General features: G+C 37.0%; 1 protein-coding gene across 11 annotated transcripts in view; it reads right to left on the bottom strand.

Annotated features, from left to right (window-relative positions):
- Nucleotides 1–22974, bottom strand: part of LOC149653821 (uncharacterized) — a 64821-nt gene that overhangs the window by 2296 nt on the left and 39551 nt on the right. For 2 of the 11 annotated variants that reach the window (XM_089846718.1, XM_089846721.1), the window contains 13 exons: nucleotides 16592–16827; nucleotides 12644–12748; nucleotides 12203–12277; nucleotides 7649–7961; nucleotides 7114–7150; nucleotides 6942–7041; nucleotides 6498–6707; nucleotides 6039–6270; nucleotides 5049–5159; nucleotides 4155–4319; nucleotides 2911–3327; nucleotides 1449–1619; nucleotides 1275–1367 (listed from right to left, as the gene is read on the bottom strand). In XM_089846718.1, coding sequence (XP_089702844.1) covers nucleotides 1275–1367; nucleotides 1449–1619; nucleotides 2911–3327; nucleotides 4155–4319; nucleotides 5049–5159; nucleotides 6039–6270; nucleotides 6498–6707; nucleotides 6942–7041; nucleotides 7114–7150; nucleotides 7649–7961; nucleotides 12203–12277; nucleotides 12644–12748; nucleotides 16592–16827 — 2265 coding nt within the window. Of the gene's footprint in view, nucleotides 1–1274; nucleotides 1368–1448; nucleotides 1621–2910; nucleotides 3328–4154; nucleotides 4320–5048; nucleotides 5160–6038; nucleotides 6271–6497; nucleotides 6708–6941; nucleotides 7042–7113; nucleotides 7151–7648; nucleotides 7962–12202; nucleotides 12278–12643; nucleotides 12749–12964; nucleotides 13252–16591; nucleotides 16828–22974 lie in introns of those variants that run through there. The other 9 variants (XM_089846720.1, XM_089846724.1, XM_089846723.1 and 6 more) reach the window with 9 other exon arrangements.

Below are 22974 nucleotides of genomic sequence, written 5' to 3'. Positions count from 1 at the left end.
GCTCATAACTCTGGTTCTACTAGAGATACGGGGATGCCCTTTGAGTATGTTATAGTCCTATTTGTCCCCCATCAAACCATACTAAAGACTTGGGATTAAGACAAACAGGGGCCGAGTAATTAAGCAATATGTTCGCAAACATACCCCCTCCATAGGAATAGCGTTAGACCCAACTTTGGAGGCTCATAACTCTGGTTCTACTAGAGATACGGGGATGCCCTTTGAGTATGTTATAGTCCTATTTGTCCCCCATCAAACCATACTAAAGACTTGGGATTAAGACAAACAGGGGCCGAGTAATTAAGCAATATGTTCACAAACATACCCCCTCCATAGGAATAGCGTTAGACCCAACTTTGGAGGCTCATAACCCTGGTTCTACTAGAGATAGGGGATGCCCTTTGAGTATGTTATAGTCCTATTTGTCCCCCATCAAACCATACTAAAGACTTGGGATTAAGAAAAACAGGGGCCGAGTAATTAAGCAATATGTTCACAAACATACCCCCTCCATAGGAATAGCGTTAGACCCAACTTTGAAGACTCATAACTCTGGTTCTACTAGAGATACGGGGATGCCCTTTGAGTATGTTATAGTCCTATTTGTCCCCCATCAAACCATACTAAAGGCTTGGGATTAAGACAAACAGGGGCCGAGTAATTAAGCAATACGTTCACAAACATATCCCCTCCATAGGAATAGCGTTAGACCCAACTTTGGAGGCTCATAACTCTGGTTCTACTAGAGATACGGGGATACACTTTGAGTATGTTATAGTCCAATTTGTTCCCCATCTAACCATACTAAAAACTTAGGGCTACGACAAACAGAGGCCAAGTAATGAAGCAAAACGTGAACAAACAACCTTCTCCATAGGAATAGCATTAGACTATACTTTGCAGGCTCGCAACTCTGGTTCTACTAGAGATACGGGGATGCCCTTTGAGTATGTTATAGTCCTATTTGTCCCCCATCCAACCATAGTAAAGACTTGGGGTTAAGACAAACGGGGGCTGAGTAATTGAGCAAAACGTTCAAAAACATACCCCCTCCATAGGCATAGCGTTAGACCCAACTTTGCAGGCCCATAACTCTGGTTCTACTAGAGATACGGGGATGTACTTTGAGTATGTTATAGTCCCATTGCTCCCCCATCCAAAGACACTAAACACTTAGGGTTCGGGCAAAACGCGATTTAGGGAAGGCGTGAAAAAACCGTAACGCGACCCCCTTTGATTTACCTCTGCTTAGCCTAAAACGCTGTCTAACTTACCTTGTTCGTAAGAAGACTGTGGGCTAAGCGGTTGATTGGATGCCACCTTAAAAGGGGTTGTGGTTAATGGAGGACTTTTAACACGATTCGGTTCTGTTTTGAAATAATGTTAGTAAAATCATTTAAGCCTTGGTAACATTAATATTAATACAATCAATGGCCAGTAATTCTTACCAGGGGTATGTCCGTCGGTCCATTCAAGACCTCGATTAGTTTCTAGTGATACCGTCCATGATTCCGGGTCGGGTGATTTAACTCCGGTCAGTTCCTCGGGGGATTTGACCGTCGTCAAAGGAACTGGTCCAATGTGAGGTTCGGGCAAGGGGGACGGACCTGTCGAGTCACCCGTAGACGCGAAGCAAAACAAGACAAACAATTCGGGAACCAAATCAATAATGTCCTTGTGTTTTACAACCCGCATTCATCAAAACAATGACTGAGTACTCAAGTAAATACTTGTAAACGCCAAAAACAGAAGTATACCAAGAGTAAATAAATTAGGAGTAAGGTACTCCGTGTAAACCCGTTTCGAACTCAATATGGGTCTCTCCACCTATTCTATAGAATCAGAGACAATAGTATATTGGAATAGAAGGTACAGTCGATTGACGACAAAAACCATTAACTTCCCTCCATTTCCGGTTACGACATCGTAGGAGAGCCAATCAGAAACTGGCGGGAAATTAATTAACAAAGGCCTAAAAATCAGTTTAATTCACCTACAAATGTAGGCCTTTCTATTCCATTATTATTTTCTCTTCCAGAAACGTGGATGGATGATTTGTGTTAAGTTATTTACTCTTAGTTAATCGACTCTTGCCGTAAAGTTTTGGGTTGTAAAATGTAAATAAATTTAAATAATTTTTCGAGTCGATTTGTCACTCTTGAGCGTTCAGTGATTGTTTTTTGGTAGAAATGTTTGTTTCTATAGGAGAAACGTGCAAAAAAAGCATGCCAGAAGGGTAGAGGACAAGGATTTCAACATATTTTTCAACATCATCACACTATAGTTTTTCATCATCCTCAGTAGAAGACTAGAACTTCTAGAAGTGTGCTTTCTTGAAATTACATCCCATGCAAGATTTTTTATTTTAGTTTCTATCTACGCTAAAGGACAGTCCTGATAATAGAAATTTCAGCCAAGTATTAATAGAAATATAATATATTAACCCGAATCCTTATAATCATCGATTAAAATCAGATAGCGATCGATCGATTAGATTAAATAAATAAATAAAGATTTTAAAATAATTGGATGATTTTTTCTTAAAAAAAGAGAGATAAAAACGTTTTCGGTTTTTTGAGGGACGCAAAATATTGGTTGTACCCCCTTATGAACTGGTTATGTTTTCGGATGTTGTATTTCATCGCGTACCCTCAAAAACCTACGTATCTTTTCTCCAATTATTTTATATTTAATTTAATTTAATCTAATCGTGATTAAAATAAATTAATATTCGGCCACGGCGCAAAAATCAATCCAACAATCGTTTGGATTTGGAACTTATAGTCAAAATTATAAACCAGAAATATTTATCGCGCGTTTTTTTGAATTTCCGGCTGACACGATTTAGTTATAATTATTATTTTTGATTTTGTTTCATTTTGTTTAATCGGGCCAACCCTGCCAACTCACTAGAGTACTGTTGTCCATTGACCTGCCCTTCTTGGCCCCCGTTGACCGCCGGAAGCGAACACGGGCGAGAGACGTCCCGCCTCTCACCTGGGCCGGCGCTGGATAGACTACTCTCGGCTTCCATTTCCGGGGATAGCGCTCCATTCGTCATTGGGGCCAATTCCTCCGCCTGTTTATCCCCGTCAACTTCCGGTGGCGCTGCCGTGGTATCGTCCGTAGCTTTACCTCCTCCGTCCTCTTCGTCTTTCGAAGCCGGTTTCAACCAGATTTTCCCGTCAGAATCTCCGTTAACCGTAGCCGCCGCCGAAGTATCGGGAGCCGAGGGCCTAACGACGGGCCTTGGTCTAGCCACGGGAGTACCTTGCTGTTGTTCCTTCGATGGCGCAGCTTTACTTTTACTTCTAGCGTGAGCGGCAACTGCGTGGTAGTACGGAGTGGGGAGGGGGGTTACGCATAGTAATATCTAGACTTCCATCCCCCCTATTTTCTAAAATGAATTATTTCCAATCGGGAGGACCCGTAAATGTGAAGATGATACCATGAGATGACTCATCAGAAAATGAAAACAAAAGCGTTAGATGCAGCGTAAAAAAAGGGGGGCAAAGGGTAATTTAACTACAAGCAAAAAAAAAACCAACTAAACAATTGATGAAGGGGTTTGAAAGAATACTGGGATGCTGCTGCTAATGGCCGTGGAGATGGAGGAGTTGCTAAGCCTTTGTCATCCTATGGAATTGGAACTTTGAAAGCGAAAGGGAAACGGGGAGGCCTACTACTACTACTACATCTACATTGAAAATTGCCTTTGTGTTGGTTGCTTTGAATTATTAAGAGAGAGACAGAAGGTTCAATGTGTGGGAGGATAATTTCGTCTGCTTTCTCTCGGGACCAACTAGATTAATGATCAAAAATCTCCAGGGGGAATAGAGGGTGATTAGAGAATAAAAACTACCCAAACAAGGCTTAACTAATCTTCAAAACAAAAGAGATATATCATTACGGGTCTGTCTTTTCCTCAGTTAAAAAATAAGATGAATAAACAGAAACTGAAACTAAAACTAAAACACGCGTATGGAAAGAAACAAGAAGTTGTAGCAGCGTTGTGTGTAAAGATCATTTATGCACGTGGTAAGGGGGGCAGGGTTTGTTTATAATGTATATGTACACGTCACGAGGGAGGTTGTTTTTTTAAAAGACAAAGCGTGTGACTTTTTTCGCGGCGGGCTTTTTAGTTCCCTCCCCACCTGCGGTTTTTGACGCTGACGTCGGTTTCTTGCCGCTGGCGGCGCCATCTGTCGTGGATGTAGAATCTAGCGTAACTCTTTTCCCCTCACTGGCGGCTGTAGTTCTTAGTAGCGTGGAAGGTGGCGCCACACGACGCGTTGTCGGATCAGCAGACGTGGCTCGACCTATCGTATCGGGGTTCGGGAATTTTGTGTTTTTTTATAAAGAGAGGCGGTACCGTATGGAAAAGGACCTAGAACCAATCGTGGACGGTGGTGGAATGGGTGGGCGTTTCCCTGATTTTAAAGGGAAACTGAAACATTTTACTTCATAAACATTTTCCCTTTAAAATCAGCATAATCATTAATGAATAAAAAACTCAAATTAAAGGGTCTGTAAAGTTTTATGAAGGCATTGGCGGGTGGGTAAAATTATTTGAAATACGTCATAGGCACGTGACTGAGAAAAGGCGTGGCTCAAAGAAGCTTAGTTCGTTTTATTTTTAAAACTACTACTTCGGATAATGGACGCTACAATAGTCTTTGTATCTTGGCATCACGTGGTGCCTGTGACGTATTTAAAATAATTTTTACCCAACCGGCGATGAATTCCCTACGGACCTTTTAATGAGGACTTTATTCATTAATGAAATCGTTAATAATAATTAATAGGGGATAAATTAACTACCTGACACAACGAAAGCGTAAATTAATTACTTAATTTACAAAGTTCTACACAATAATCTAATTGCCAAAAGACTTAAGCCTTGGTGCAGAAAGTTTGCCTATTTCTGTTGGGGAGGGGTAAGGGGCGTAACCGCGAAAGGGGCGTGTCGTTGGTATAACTTAGATTAAGAGGGGCGTGTCAGTTCCGTATATATATATATATATGGGTTTGGCTTGTTATTGGCTGACCTGTCTTGCCTTCCGTGTCTTCCCTCTTGCTCCCCCTGTTGGCGATAGATGGTGGCGCTACGGATGAATGGCGGGCGGGGCGAGAACCAGCCGAGGCTGTTTTGCGAGCGGCTAAAAAGCGGCAAACGAAAATGGGCTAAAGAACAAAAATGGTACCAACACCGGAAAAAGAACAGCGCCGCGCCAGAACAACCCAAAAACAACACTTTTTAAACGAACAACAACAGTTGTTGTATATAACAACGTAACATAAGTCAATAAACAGTATATATCCAATAAGTTAAACTAATTTCTACCCGAGTTTAACTTATTAGGACTTACTATCATTAACTTATGCACAAAATAACTATAGATAAGAAATTCACTTCCGAATTGGACTCCTAAAAACTACACTAATATTTCTAAACTAATTACTATTAGTTAATTACTATTTAATTTTGTAATTTAAGACTAAATCGGAAGTGAAAATATGAAATTATTGTGAAAAATTTTAATTTCTTTTTTGGGGTCAAAGAGGTCAAATAAAATAAAGGATTTTATTTCCGATGAGGTCATAGAGGTCAAGAAAAATTAACCCTTAATTCCCTCCTTAGTACCGTTTAAAAATATAAATAATTAGGCCTAAAAAATATTAATTTTTAATTGATATTATATTAATTAAAATTAATTAGTTTAAGTGAAAATTTTCGAACCGAAAATTTTCAGAAAAATTAAAATTTCGCAATAATTTCATTACGAAAAAATATGATTTTTGGGGGACAATAAAAAATTTGCATCTAAAAAAAATTATAATTAAAAGGTATTTCGTCATCTAAACAAAAATATACTAAGCGTCTATTGGTTGATTATGATGTTATAAAAAAAACTAAATATGAATTTATGAATGTTAAATTAAATTATTCTACGTACTATTTTACCTTAAGCCTTGGCTTTTTTAAAAAATAGGCTTAACCATTTTTTTTTCAAAAACTAAATGATATACTTTTCTACCTTCGCTGCTAGAAGTTGTCGGAGCAGGTGACCTTTTCTTCTCGGCTGCGGGTGATTTTTTCCTTTCGACGCTAACGGGCCTTATCTCGCGTTTGTGAATAGCCGCCAAAGCGGGCCCACTTATGGGGGATTTATGGGCCCTTTGTTTATCCGGGGTTTTCTCGTCACCCCTAGCGGGATGTTTCGGTGTCGTGGCCAGTGATAATGCTAACAAAGAAGTCCTATCATGAACCTGCGGGGACAATATTAAACCAAATGTCCCGCTAAGAGCTTCAAAATGAGTTAAATTTGACCAAAATCGGTCAATAAATAAGAAAGTTACGAGAAACCATAAGTTTATAAGATGTTCCTTCCATAAGTATGACCAACATATATCATTGGGGTACACGAGAACATGGGGAATAGGTACCGCCCAATAACTTCTAATTTTAAATTCGTTTTGTGAGACAAAAAGCTTACCTGGCTCCATAATTCAGCTTGCCTAGTAATCGCACCGGGTCCGTAAGCCTCTTTCACAACCTCTCCACCGTAAATGGGCGTTCCATGGGCGCGCCACCTGTATTCGTCCGCCTTCTTAATTCTCTCGACCACTTCCGTGTACCAGGCGTGTTCCGGATCGGTAATACCCTTTACGTCATCGTCTCCATTCTCTACATTGTTATTCTCCACCTATAAAACCAATATGGGCGTGGCTGATAAATCGGAAGTAAATATGAGCGTGACTTATAAATCGGAAGTAAATATGGGCGTGGCTTATAAATCGAAAGTAAATTTGGGCGTGGCTTATAAATCGGAAGTAAATTTGGGCGTGGCTTATAAATCGGAAGTAAATTTGGGCGTGGCTTATAAATCGGAAGTTAATATTTCCGATATCAAAAAACTGGGAAATATAATATAATTTACCCTAGCTTTAGTGGCTGGTTTTCTCCAATTACCATCAATGTAAAGATACGAAGAGAAAGGCTTAAATTTGGCCTTGTATTCCGTCACTCCTTTTGTCCTTCTGAAAACGTTATTAAAGAATCAACCAATTAGAAAATTGGTTGATGTTAAAAACCGACCAATGGTAGCTTACCTTTTCGGCGTTTCTTCTCCATCTTCGTTAGCGGCGTCTGATTTTAAATAAAATATAAAAGAAAACGTAATTCGTTAATTACAATTCATTCCGAGTTAAAACCATTTCAAAGCTAAGCCTTGGTTGCGTAAAAGCGCAGTGCTCAAATATTTTGAGAGAAGGATACCAATGCCAATTCGTACAACTACAAAAATTACGCTAACTTTTATTCCTTTCTTTAAAATAAAAATTGGTTTATTTAAAAAACGGTTCTATTAAGCCTTAGCAGCTTAATCTGGTATATATTACCCTAATGAACATGACGATGTATTAACTATTAAACGATATCTACAATTTTCACGACAAAAGTAAAACAATTACATTATAAATCATATTAAGGGCGTGGTTTGAAATAGAGAGGGCGTTTTAAGACATAGTAGGGGTGGAGTTTGAGATAGTAAGGGGCGGAGTTACGAATATTGGGGCGGAGATTAACAAAACAAGGAAACGATAGAAGTTTCTAGACAAAATATAAGGGGTACGTATTTGGCACAACCTTCTTCTTTAGTTCCGATGTTGGCAATGGTCCCCATGGAATAGCTCTTCCTGGCAGAGGAGGCGGGCTCACCTCCTGAATGGCCGAGAGCTCCGGTAATAATGTCGACTCCTCCCCCTCGCTCCTGGTGCAGTCCTCCCCTTCCGGTGGAAGCCTGAAGCAAGAAAGCGGTTCGAGCTGCGGCCGGCCAACCAAAAGCCGACCTGTACTCTGACGTCTTGTTGACGGCTCCGCTGGGGCGTCCGGCCGCCCTCTGGTGGGATTGACCTCGCTTTTTCGACACCGTCGGTCGTTGGCCCTCCTCGGCGATACCCTAATGGGCGGGGCTTAGCGTCACGTCACCCTTATTTCTTTCTTAAACCGTCCCAACTAATTCTCAAGCTTTTCAATTTCATCCAATGGTTTTTGAGTATTATTTTAACATTAACGCCCAGTCTTTTTAAAAATATATTAGAGATAAAAACCGTGCAAATAAATTTTAAAACCAAAATTCGTAAAAATGTGCGCAAAATATACGATAAATCCTAATCAATTAATTAAATAAATAAATAATTATTTATGTATGAAATAATAAAAAGATGTGTGAACAGATCGATAGGGGTAGAAAAGCTTCAAGCGATTTCGTACCAAGGAAGATTAAGAATGGAGTTGGAAATACGGCCCTTTGTCTGACCTGAGATCTTATTTCAACTTCATTCTTAAAATTCATTGTTATTACAAAGCGAGTGTGAAGTTATAGTACCGGGCTACCCATCTTGTTTAGCTTTAAAAACAAGTTGGTTAAGGGCGTTATAAAGAGGGTCAGCTGTTTAGTATTAGCGGTGTTTTATTACATTGCGATAGCTCTTAGAGTGTGTGAACATAGCTAAATATTTAAAAGCAATTTATCATACTCATGTTCAACCTCAGTTTGCCTACTATCAAACCAATGGGCGGATTAATACACAATGTTAAACCGTCATTGGGATAAAAATAGTCGATGAAAACTGTTTTTGAACAGAGTATATAAAACTAAATCTCGTGCAGCATTCGCATATAAAAAGCATTTAAAGAAATATTTCAAGCCAAACACGGTAAAGTTTATCCCTCAAAAAAACCTACAGATCATATTATATGTTAATCACGATTTAGCGTGCATTTTCGACACGAATCACATATCATGCGTTTTTTTGACTACGTTTTACAATTGGGCAGTTAATTTATCCAAATACTGGCAACCCTTTTTTAAATCTCCTACTAAATTTAATTTAATTTAACATTATTTTAAATTTATTTTTTAGTTCAAATGGCCACCACCAGAGAGCACGGACAGTCACCAGAGAAGCTTTATTTTTTAAAGGGAATTCGCGCCAATTTCTACTAATTCTTCAACTTTGCCCGATATTTATTTGTTTTTAAATTTAAATAATTTCCCATGGAAAATAATTAAGTATTATTATTTTCCATGGGAAATAATTTTAAACTTTCTAAGACTGCGATTAAATATTTAATTATCTTAATTCAATTTTTAATTTTTAAGTTTTAGTTTAGATCAGTTCAAATATCATCGAACAAAGTCGAGGTATCTTTTATGTACGAAAAAAATATATTACGGTTAAATCAATTTAAACTCGATATAAAATATAATAATTCTAATTAAATTCGTCATCAAATTAATCTACTGCACACAGAAAAACACACTGTTTCTTTATGTGAATGTAATGATTTAAAAATAAACTTCATTAAAGCATTGCGTGAGCAACATTGCTAGAAAAATGTTTTAAGAAAGTAGAATTTGATGTAAAAAGAAATATTTAATTTTTCTTTTGATTCCCTAATTCTAATAAAATTATGAAATTTATCTCCATTTTTCAAAACAGTTAAACTATAAGTTAATTTTCACGATATTATGAAAAATATATTGTTTAAAATTAATATCTAATTTTATTGATTGAGAGAGATGACGTAAACCAGTGCAATGCAGTGATTGGTCGAAAGAAGTAGATCAGTTTACGTCATTACTCTTTTGTTGTAAATTAGTTTCTGTGTTTTGAAAAACGGTGTAACTAACTATGAATTAAATTAAACTAAGCTACGTATTTTACATCAAATGTGATTCTGTTAGTTTAAGTAATTTATTTTAAATTTATCTATAAAATATTAAATATGTCTGAAGGTCCAGATAGAAAAAAAAAGATTGTCTCGAAGAAAAATCAATAAGTCTTTATCAAAATTGATAAAAAATAATAAAGAAATATGGGCGCGACTCAAAAATAAGGGGTGGGACCCTATTTGGTTCTCCGGTAGATCCTATTTTAGATCTGCAACCAAGTCTAAACCAAAACTAACTCACGAGGTTCCTGACCTTGTGGGCAGGTAGACCCAGGAATGCATACAGCTACTAGGAATGATTGTGTAACAATTTTCACTTAACATATCTAGGCATCGTTTTTTTTTGGTGGGAAGAACATTTGATATTAATTTTGAATCAACTAGATATTTGCAGGAATAGATTTAATTTTACAAGTAGGAATGGAGAACAGAGTAATAAGGTCCCGGACCCCCTTCCACGTGACGGGGGGGTTATGAAAGAAGAGGCGGCGGGTCATAGCGAGCGACAGAGGTAAAAAGGAATTACGACACAATTTTTCGCCGTTCCCGTCAGCAACGTCATCAAAACGTATAGTTTAAGTGAGCCAATAAGGTATAATTTAAACTTTTCGTTACGTGTTGGTTGGAGGGAGGGGCTCTATACTGGGTGGGCTATGAGTCGGAATAACTGAAGTAAATACTAAACGTTCAATCCATTCCTACTTCTAAAATTAAATCTATCCCTGATGTTTGATATTAATTTCGAATCAAACTTCCACGTGCGCCTTTTTAATTTTACACGTAATTTTAATTACGGTAAAATTTAAGAAACGGCACCAAAACCCCTGTCCCTGTCCCTGTCCCTGTGCCGGACGCGTCCGCGAAACGAACGCTTACGATAAGAGAGGGAAACCGGTCGCGTCCGCGAAACGTACGCTTACGATGAGAGAGAGAGATCGCTAGCGTACGCGGTGGCGATACGAAGCTCCGCGTAGAGAGAGAACTGCCTGCCTGGTATATTAGTGAGAGGGGGAAGAGGGAGAGGGGGCATCCCGCTCGGAGAGAGAGGAAAGAAAGGTAGTTTAAATCTCGCGGGCTTTTTTGAGTGAAGGGAAACAAGATGATAATTTTCGTGCACTACTGCACTTTTTTAATTTTACACGGAATTTTATTCCGTTAAAATTTAAGAAACGGCACCATGCGCGTGATACATCAGAGATTATGCTGAATGGTTAGGTTAGGTTAGGTTAGGTTTCGTAAAATAGAGGGGACGGTTTACGGTCATAGTGATTTCTGGTTTAGGGGATCCAGGATTTTGTTTAAATACATTATTTGATTCGTATGGTTTTTAAAAATTATACTTTAGTGGGGTGCACAATTTAGTTTCATTAATATTATTTGAAATGTGACGTTATTAGAAATTAAAGGGATACACGATTGTGTTTCAGAAATGTTTTTAGTTGTCAACTATACGGGGGGTCACGTGAGCCGTGTAAAATTACTATTAAGGCCCAGCCCTTGGGCCATCTTTTTTATACTTCAAACCATCAAGAAGTTAAATTAAACTGCAGTTTATGTATGTACCCTACGATTAGGCTTAACAATTCGAGTCTTAAAAAGAACAGGGAGTTTATCCTAACATTTTAGCGTGACGAATCCGGTAGCAAATACCATATTTCACGAGGAAAAAAGCGCTTTTTAATATTTCGGAAGACGGGAACGTGATGGGTCAAGAATGATGATGATGATAGTGGTAGGAGATTCCGTAATCCTTATTGCCTGCTCGGGATTACTGGCATATTATGCCGCGTGGTTACATCTGTGTTCCAAAACTAGGAAAAGGCGGGAAAATCATCCCCTCGCACGCGCCAAAATGGAAATTAGAGGGTTCTTCCCCCCTCTCTTCCTGATTCCGGAAACTATTACCATCTGTCATAGGTATGACGTCACTTCCGATATTTATGGCTTTATTATCCAATATGGATTAGTGGCCGGGGAGAGGGGAGGGGCTTTCTGTTAACTTTGGGCTACCGGTGGAAGGGGACTGTTAACTTAGAGCTAGCTTGGTACCGTGTAAGATGCTAAAAGACTATAACTTTAACTTGAACTTTTAAACTTTAACTTAATCATTTTTAAATCATTTAGATAAACTTGACAAAATTTTAATCTAACCCTCTGTAATAGTAAAATTTAATTGCATTGTAATAAATAATCGAGATAGTTAAATTTGAAGATATCTTCTTAAATAAGTAATATTTAAACTAACAGAATCACAATTTTGATTTTTAGTATAACTATTACAACTATTAAAATTAAATTAATACCCTCCACCCTAATTATTACATGGAATCCTCAAAGGTGAATTATACTGAATATATGAATATCATAGTTAATTAATTAAGTAAATAAATATACCGTAAATTAAGAAATTCTCTTAATGAATTAAAATAAAGTTTAAAAGAAAACAAAAACAAATGGACTCACCACTAAGTTACTATCCATCTTCCGGCGTGCGAAGCTTAGTTGATACTCCGTCATTTTAGCAGCGTTCACCTCTTCCTGTTTAACAAAAATAAAACAGAACATTAAGTTAAATAAATAAATAAAACTCATTAATTACGTATATATTATTTAATAAAGTCACTAGCAGATTTTAACTTAAAATTATTTGAAAGAAATAAATTTAATAAAATAATTCTAATAGAATTTATTAAGGCAGTTCAGTATCTGTACTATCGTGTCGGCTTAAATTACCAGCACATTTTTTTAATAAAATAGAACGATAGCTCGTGCAATTTCAAGGCGTGTTCGGATTAAGATTGGTTTATTCTTAAATTAAAAAATATGAAAGATAGGCCTATATGAAGCTATCTATGCAAGGGTCGGGTTAGTAGGTCAAATTAGGCTTAGCATTATTCACAATACCTGAGTAAGAACATCTCCGGCTTTAGCTCGACCTCCGAGGCTGGGATCGGCTGAGCGACTTCTTTGGCTTGAAGTTTGATTCTTCGAATTGCCACGCTCCTCGGACTAAAATTAAAATTAAATTAATTAACATTAACATCAAGTAATTTAAATTAAATCAAGTAAATTAGAATTGCAATGAAAATTGACTCTCAGGCCACCCAAAATGACAAAAAAAACAGCTGAATTAAATCATAATTTAAATAAATAATTAAGATAATAACCACCAGTTCGAGTTAGTTAGGCTTAGCGAATATTTAAGTTAACAACATCATCACCTACGTTTTAGCGTATAATTCAGTGCCAGATTTCATCATCCGTATAAAATACGTTACGTCATAATACCATCGTTAAAATTAATTACAATCTTTAATTAAGGCGTGTTTAATTAAATTGACCGCGCACAATGACGATGCACATTTAGAAATAGCCAAGGCTTAAGCACCAACCACCAAGAAAACCGTTAGACTCACTCACTACACGAACTAGGGTAGGCGAAAGGGTTAAGGAAAGGAAGAGGGGTTTTTATCGCGAATTTCCTTTTCTTCCTAAGCCTTTGCCTCTCAGATCTTTTCGCCTCTATATTTAGAAGGTTTAGATGTACGGAGTTAAAGTAGGGGGGTTTCGATCAGGGGGAAGTAACCCGAAAGATTCTTTGCACAGAGAGATTCTGAGTGAGGTTTCGGAGTCTCTGAATACCGATCCCTTCTTTCACCCCCTATTTCCCGGCGGCCAAGGCTTAGAGAGCTAGTATTATCATCTGGGACTCGGAGACTGGGACGTGAGAAGAGCAGAATCCACGTACGCATCAGGGGCGTGGTCTGAAAAAGTTTAAACAAGGGGGGGGGAGAAAGATAAGGGGATGGAGTGAAAGATTTATCAGAGATGCGGCGGCGATCAGACGCTCGACTTTAAACGTCGCCATCTACGTAACGATGCTCGATCTAAGCCTTGGCTCTCTTTTGTACAATATTATCACGTGCATTTGAATTATCATAAACGAGAGCGATATTTTGACCTTTGACTCGTAAGATATAGAACGAGAAATATTTGTATTCGCATGAGCAAAGGCTTAAATTAGGAGTAACCTACGACCTAAGCCTTGGTCATAATTGTTTTGAATAAAATATAGCGTAGTCCTTTTTATAAGTAATATCAGAACTCAAATTTGAAAATAGTTTAACATGATAAGGGTGTAACGCTATAAATATTTCGTTTGATTATTATATTTTTTCTTCAAAAATAAAAATAAAATCAATAAATTTATCTAAGCGTTTTTCGCGTTTTCAAATGGGTAGATAAAAACTATCCAAGGCTTAAAGTTAAGCCTAATACAACCATATGGAAGAGGAAGCCTCTATCATTCAAATCCCTTGTATGAATCCTTAGAAAATGGAAGGAAACCTACTACGAATTACACAATTTAGACCAAACCTAGGCTTAATAGGGATAAAAGTCTTACAATGTGTTCGAATTAGGCTTAACATTCCTTTCCAGGTAAATTATAATTGCACGATTAAGTCAGAGATAGGAAAAGAAAAAAGCCCCTAATTAAATTCCTTACGTCTTTAATCCAGGAGCTTAATTCTAGGGAGTCATTCTGAGACGCGACCTCAAACTTTAGTCACGTGACGATAGTGCACGCGGGGACAGTTTTGGCGCGCGCGGGAAATCAATGCGAGGTCACGCGCGCGCTCGCCACCCATCGTCCGTGACCCGCGTCCCGGGAAGTTAGATAAAACGGCGGGAAAAGAAATAGAGAAAAATAGGCTTAAGGCAAAGGGGATGGAGAGAGAATAGAAAAGGCGGGAAAACGGCACGCGCGCGCTCGAGATGCATAGGGGGAGAGAAAAAGGGTGGGGGAAAAAGTGACCGTCAATTCCCGCTAAAGTTACTACGTAGCTGGTTGGTTAAAGTTGGCCTTGTCTTTTACTCGCTTACACAAATCAAGTGATACTTTAATGCTAAATTAGGTTATGATTCAACGCAAGGTCGTGCTGGAAATTGAATAGAGAGTCAGTTAAAGTTAACCTTGATAAATGTGGGTTGGGGAAAGACCATAAAAACAATGGAGGGGGAGTACTCAACCACTAAGTTATGGGGATTGCAATTCTCCAAGGGATTTATGGGTAACGGGCTTTGAATTTTTACCCATGTCTCTTATCAATAAAATGCAGGAATTCATTGTTACAATTTACATTAAAAAAGAGTTTAAAATAGCAAGAACGCTTATTCAAAATTTGGTCGATCAACATTTTGATTTAACTTTATGAAATACGTTTTTCATTCATATAAACTATTGAAATTAGAGATGGGCCAATACCAGTTTAAACCGATACCGATATATCCTTTTAGCCAAATATCGGTGTCGGCCCATCTCTAGGAGATTTACGAGGACGCGATGATTACTAGTAGCTGTATGTATTCCTGAGGAAATTAAATATTGCGAGTCGGTTTCGCTTGAAAGATTTCTAGTTATTGAATAAAGAATTAATTTTATTACTAATAGGAAATATATGATATAAATTAATAATTTTAAAACAGTTATTGAAACAATTTTTACGGTTGTTGATTTTTGTCTATTCAGGTATAAACGCCCGGGTTTGGTTTTTTATTAGAGATATTATTTGCTAACAACACTTAAATACTTTTGACGCATACCGTTTTATAAAATGAACTTGGCCTTTTATCAAATTAACATTTACAGAAGGGGATAAATGACAGAGCGAATTTTTTTAAAACGCTTATTGAATGAACTAACAAACAAAGGAAGGCCCATTGTACATATATATATATAAACGGACGGAAAACCCATAGATAAAGTTCAATAAAATAAATATTTGTACTTTATATTTAATAAATATTTATTTAGGAAATTATCTATCTAATTCGATAATATTTAAATATGTTACAATAATAAAAAAAAAAACCTTTATACAGGGTGTGTTGCAAAAAGGGATGGTAAAGTGTTCCTCATGGTGAATAGCCCCTCCATTTATTGTTAAGCATAAACCGAAATAGCTTCGTTACAACTATAAACTGTCCTTTACACATTGCATCATCCATCCGCCCCTCCCCCCACCAAAAAATGAGTCAAGCATCCTTTACGAGGCCAAATTAATCTAGCAGTTTCAACTTCCAAAGTAAGGGAGAAGGGGGAACGGGAGGGGTTTCAAAACCAATTCCATTTGGTAGGCACGTAATTGAAATTGTTCTTTGGACAGATTTTTAACAGCGATTCTGAATAAAAATATTTCCAATCAAAAATTTCCAAAGTACAAAGTCGATAAATGTTTCTTTTATTCCCTGCAACTTTTAATTAATTTTTCAAACTTCAAACTTTTTAAAACAAAATTAACAACCCCCTATTCCGAAATAGTAGTTAATAATTAAATGGTGCTCATTGAAGATTACCCTTTAATTGAAGGGAATATGAAATGTAGCTTTAAATTAAACTCTAATGGTAAAAATGAAATATGTGAAATTACTGTAGTTTTTAGGGTAAATTACCGATTCAAATTTTTAGTTGGGAAAAATAAATTACGGTTCTTTTGGTAATTAAATTTTTTCTCGTGTATATAGTCTATTAAACCACGTTGTATTGAAAGCACTTTATACCTATAGTTTAGCTGCATTAAAAAGAACGTACTAATAGACAATTAAGGGAAACTGGACTCTGAAGTAAAATAGGCCAAATTTTCATCATCTCTGGCAGTCTTAAGTACACTTAGTTTTAATACTTATACTCATAAAGGTTTTGACTCTAAGCTACAAAATTGGATATACTCTTTGGTAATTTACAAGCTCTATTGATGTTTTTAATTTTTTTTCGTTTGTAGTTCATATTCCCTTTAAAGTCCAAATGCAACGAAAAATTTTAAAGAAAGAAGGGGATGTTAGCCTGCTTACCCTTGCCCTGAGTATATCGGCAGCGGTAGCGCTGTCGTCAGCTGGTGGATGATGTTGGGCACCCGCCCCTGAAGCGGTTGAATCGAGAGAATCAGATGATTCACCTCCTGGATAATCATAATGCAAAACTTGGTGGTTTCGATAAGCAACTTCCGGATGTTTCTTCTTCCTGGGTAACTGGGGTTCCAACGCCGATGGCGTACTTCCTTGCCCCGCTGATTGTAAACCCGTAGAGGCTAAAAATAAACAAAAATAAAAAAATATATTAACGCCTCGTGAAATTAAGCACGTGCTAAAATTCCCATTAAAAGGCGCGCGCAAACACATTTTGGCGCGTGTTAAACCACGTGTTTGTCCCTCTTAAGCAATAACAGTAATAAAAAAATGCTCGTAATTTTTTGCAATCCCATAACCAGGGTTCGAAAATACTGCTCGGGTTTTATTTGTTAAAAAAAACCCTGCCCCACCCCTCGGGTTTTAATGGGTTTTGGGGTTTTTTATCTTTAGCAGTTGTGTCACTGCTTAGTAAAAATAAATAATAATAATAAAATAAAAAATAATACCCTAAATATTGTTCAATAATACTTTTGGAGTTCAAAGTTCAAACAACAAATATTGAAAATTATATCTTTAAAAATAAATGATTCTAGTATTTTAAATTTATCAAAATTGAAGACATTAGTGATGGGTTTTATTAAGTAGTTTTTTAGATGGATAAAACTCAATAAAACCCGTAGGTTTTTTTTTTAAATTTGAACCTTGCCAATAACAAAATACCATCACTTTAGCAAAAATCACGTCGACTTTGCAAATAATTACCAATACATTTCCTGGCACATTTGATGTTAAAATAATCCGTATGGTAACTAACACTTTCAACGCAACACATTCCACAAAATAAATTAATCCACAGACATTTTTGCAATTAACTGTAACCACACGTGATAATTCCAATAACTAAAAACACATTCTGCACCACACCACTTTCGATTGGAAATAGTAACTAAACCAACTAAAATCGAATATCGCAAAAACACTTTCACAAAATTGGGCGAAAAAACATAAGAATTAGAGCAAAAATCACAACCGGTCCTAATTAACCACAACCTTCGATTAAAATACGAAATAACTTACATTTCATAAAATTAATAATGAAAAAATAATAAAAAAAAAACCCCGATAAATATTACAACCGCGACATTTTGAAATCTTACAAAAACATTTCACGGTTTATTAAACACAAAATTAATTCCAAGGGGAAAGAACCGGTATTTAAATATTTAAAACTTCTCTCTTTATAAAATAAATAAACTTAACAGGTGAATATATTATAATATTAAATTATTCAGCATCTTCCGTTCTTATCGCGATGGGGATTATCTAGTTAGTTGTTAGGTTGCTATGACAACGTTAGGAAAATCCAGCGCGATGCTGTGTAAGGTAGAGTCCAGCAAAGTTAAGGCGCTAAAATCTAAAACAACGTTTCCCAGTAGAGAGATTTCAGAGAATGCGAAGTTCCCGAAAAGGGAAAGGATGGAGATCCCAGAACCAGAAATTGTCAGAAACGGAAGGGGGGTAGGAAGTAAAATGATTATATCCCCCTTTTTTGAGGAAACTAACTGCGCTAGGCTGGAGTAGACATCGGAAGCAGTAGACCTACAAGAGCGAGGATCCAAAGTGTTCAAAGACATAACTCACCCAAACTCTAGACTAGACGTTGGAGAAAAGGGATCAGAAACTATTAATGAATTGGTACGCCAACCATCCATTATTACTTGGTAAGTATAAGTATGAAATGTCCGACACCTCGCGAGATTAAGTACTTCGATGGAGAAAGGGGGGAGTGTTATAGGCCTAACATCAAAAGCAGCTGATCCCATTAAATTAGCGCGTGATTTTTTCGCGCCTTATATTAAAGACATCTCGAGGATAAGCTCGAGCGCACGTGATATATGTGACGTCATATGGAATAAAAAAAAAGATCTCGCGCCTCTTTATACTGTATAATAAATTCTACATTTATTTATTTATTTAATAAAAAAAAATCAGTAATTGATTGATTGATTAAGTAAGTAATTAAGAGTTAATTAATTCTAAATTAATTGCAATTGAAGACAGACAGACAGAAGGAGATTAAAGTCGTCTTCCTGTTTGATATTTTTAGCCCAAAAGGAAACCATAGTTTATGTTACATTGAACTTAGTAGTAGCTTTATAAGTATCTCGGAAATTCGGGGCTTCTAAAAATTGGTTTAACTTTGTCTGGAAGCACCGACTCCTCTATAATACATCTACTGTTAATTTGGGAAATATATACTAAAGGTTTTCGGGCAGCTACTTAAATCATACTCAATGTCTATCCACATATAGTTTCTGACATATTTTATACACTGCAGTGATAATTGCTACGAAATTTAGGCTCTATTTGATGGAAGATAACCTTGATAATAGGCCCCGCCCCTGCATAACACAACTAATTCACACTAAAACCGCAAGTGTCCATCCCCTCCGAACTGTAACGCGCGTGCCATTCAAATCATCGTGTAATCCGCTAAGTCACGTGGCCATGATTGGACTCAATTTAAATATAAACACGTAAAGGTTAAGCGGAGGTATACAGCGTACTAAAACTTCATAACGAAAAAGTAGTCGGTGACATTCTAAACCCGTAGAGAATAGGAACCAAACTTCAAATACGAATTTTAATCTAGTATGACGTCATAGCTCCGGACCATAGCCGTAGCCGTAAAATCCCCCTCTGGTTAATGATTTTTGCCGCCGTCTACAGCGGATTAGGGTTGTTATTGGAAGCAGGTGGCAGACGACACGACGCGAATTTACATAATGAAACAAACGTGCGTGCATAGCCGGTCAAATTTTCCATGGACCAAGGCTTAACTTTAACAGTTGCATATTGGTATAAATCCTTTTTAGAAAAAGGCTGCTTTCAGTGACTTGAATTTTACTTCATTGCAAAAACCAAGCCGCTCAAATACTATATCTGTGCAGTATTTTAAACAATTACACGGATAATTTTGTTAACAACAAGAAGGTAAGAAGAGCGTTACGTGATTGGTCCTTGGTGCTAATTTCAAATTATCCATGAAATCGAATTTGAACCAATTTGAATTTTAAAATTATTCCGAGTAGGTATAATATTTTCTTTAATGTTTCACTATATGCAAATTGGTCTTATAACTAGTAGAAGAATCAATAGTTAAAAAACTACTAAATTTTATCTTTCACTCTCCCTTTAACAAGAAAAAACAATCCCTTTTAAAATATATAAATAAGTTTTTAAATATTTAAAAGAACAGGTGTTAGTTTAAATCTTAACACGAAATTAAACTTGAATAAATTACGTAGGAGGGCCCAAATCGTGCTGATGATATTCAAGTATAACCATGGATAATTGAATTTTCAATAAACATTTTTTCCCACACACAAAAGAAACCCACATAGTTAATTTGTAAAACTAAAATTTAAACATATTTAATTTCATTTGCACTAAACTAGGTAGTTACACTAACTTTTCAAAGCTGGTTATAAATTATAAAATATCTACAGTTTTTAAAGTCCATCTGCAACAACTGATATTCATCTCTTCATAGAGGAAGGCACTATCCCAAATTAAAATTGTATTTTTTATAGGCAAAGGCTTAACTGCAATCTTGTAGAGAGAGAGGTCTCAATCCATTTAATATGAATCAGGGGAATTTTTCCAAAGGTCCATTTTCTATATGGTTAGGCCTATTTATTTTTTGATGAATTGTCTAGGACCCCTAGATCAAGCCCCGCCCCTAGGCAATCCTTTCTTCTTCCAGAAAAAACCTAGCTCACTCGTTCGCCATCCTTTAGAACTGTAGTCGTAGAAGAAGTACTCGAGATGAAACTCCAAGGCTTAACGAAACTAACTAGAGACAGAAAGTACTCGTAATATTCTGGCGCGTTCTTTCATAAAGTATACGAGAACTAAGGCTTAGACTTAAGCCTAATCTTATACATAATGTTATTGCTAAGTCTAGTTTGAAACTTTAAATTAAAGCACGAGACCTGAAGCGCATGAAAGGCTTAGTAATGCAGACTAAATAGGAGCTAGATGGAAGTCCTGCAAAATTAATTAACCACCGAGTGTAGTACCATGGATAAAGCATGCGCGTGAGGAAATTTGTTTTTACTCTACAGGATAGGCAACTCCCTATCTCGAGCAACAGCTTATTCTGTATATACTCTGTTACAACATCGGTTGTCAGCACGCGCAAAGCTAGGTCTCTATGTAATCTAGCCTTGGGCGTGCTGACAAGAGACAAAAAACTTCAGGATATTTTAAACGATTTTAAATCCTGAAGATCCTGGAGTTTTTTTGTCTCTTGTCAGCACGGGCAAGGCTAGATTACATAGAGACCTAGCTTTGCGCGTGCTGGCAACCGATGTTGTAACAGAGTATATACAGAATAAGCTGTCGTTCGAGATAGGGAGTTGCCGATCCTATAGCGTGAAAAATAAATTTCCGCACGCGCATTCTTTATCCATGGTAGTACTTCAATTCTCGCTTGTCGCTCTCGAACTAGTTATCTCGAGCTGTAAGCCTCTCAGTAGCATTACGAGCTGTATAGCTAGTGTCATACTTATGATGTAACATATCTTATAAACTTATGGGGATTAACTCTACATGGTTCTCAAAAAAGCTTTAAAGAATAAATTGAAACACGATAATATATAGTGGTACATAAGAAAGAGTACATGGATGGTATTGCGTGAGTTCGCGATATCTTCTTGTTGGGGGAAGAGTCATAAACCATCAACGTCAAAGAGATTCCTTTATACCAGAGAAGAAAATCATTTATTTTTTACGTTACTATTTCTCCACTCAGAATCATCTAGCCCTTATCCCTCCTCCTCCTTCCCTGGTCTTTTGGAAAAGATTCTCTTCGTCAGATTTTTACTTCTTCTTAAGAACGAAACAAACCATAGACAACGGGATTATATCTAAACGCATTTACATATATAGTAACAACGATTTTAGGCTTATAGAATGGATAACGAGTAGTAGTAGTAGTAGTAGTAGTAGGAAAGCCACTAGAAACTAGTAGGAAAACCACTAAAAAGTAGTAGGAAAGCCACTAAAACCTAGTAGGAAATCCACTAAAAAGTAGTAGGGTAATAGAGTGGTGGAAGAGCTACTGGGACGTGATGTCAATATTGGTAGTTTAAATTGTATGGCTTGAGCTGCCGACTTCGAATATGGTCACCATAACCGAGGTAAGAGATAGGTCTGTAGGGTGTGACGTCACCAGAAAGTTCGTGGTAGTTTTCTGCATACATAATCCCGATATCTATGATATTAACACTTTCCTCGATCCATAACGGCTTTCAACGCCACGGACTTTATTTTTACAATCTTTCCCTCTGTCCCTTTCTCTCTTCCCACATATAGCAGTCAAAACCCAATCTTAGAATCAATAGATTTTTCCAAAGAGAAACCAGATATTTTGAGTTAAAATTTACTAATTTTAAGATTGCACTCTTGCAGAACCATACACAATACTCCTTAAACCCGAAAGTAGTACGTGCATTCTTAGACAGCTAGATATAGAGGTTGGGATACTGCAATAGCCATAGACGAAAAATGGAGCAACGCCCTGCCCTGATTGGTAGACGTTCACGTCTTCATCGTTTCATTTTTTTGTTCTTATAAATATAAAAGTACTACCTCTACGTCATCCACTAGTCTGCTAAGCCTAAAATGCATGGATATTATAAACATTCCCTAGGCTTATAGGGGATGGGTTTTAAAACTGTTACAGAACTGTTTCTGGTAGAGGGGCGCATGCATTCAAGATGTCTTTGTCCACGTGCAAAATAAAATATTTATAATAAGGGATTAACGGTAAATACGAGATAGATTAGCTCGAGGAAATTAATTAATTAACGATTAGCGTTAACACTAACTAGGGTACATCAACGGAATTTCAGCTGCTCATTCAGTCAACTCGCACACCACAAGTTGCATTTTCGCAAAACATACCCAAAAACTGATAACCGCTACACCGACCGCAATCGATGCTATTTATATGCTCCCTAAGGATATCGGGAATGCATACAGCTACTAGGAATTATTATATATCCCGTGTTAATTTCTATGAATTCGGGTTTTGTGGGTATACTGGGCTTGATAACTTACTACACATTACGGCTTATAATAATTCTGATGGCGTCTTTTTAACTGCGATTCATTACAGTTGGAGCAAGGCGAGTTCATAGACACGCGCGCATGCTCAAGGTGCAACAGGCAGAGAGATAGGTTATATTATTAGCTTGGGTAAAATTCGTCATGCATAATTATTAGTCTAGCTAGCTCCTCCCACAAAAAAGCTGCCCAGA

The sequence above is a fragment of the Phalangium opilio genome, unplaced genomic scaffold (genome assembly GCF_054372755.1).
Source record: "Phalangium opilio isolate 3A_F unplaced genomic scaffold, DU_Popi_V2 ptg000081l_1, whole genome shotgun sequence".
NCBI lineage: Eukaryota > Metazoa > Arthropoda > Arachnida > Opiliones > Phalangiidae > Phalangium > Phalangium opilio.
The sequence above is the reverse complement of the archived record's forward strand: the minus strand, read 5'-3'. Positions and strand labels throughout refer to the sequence as shown.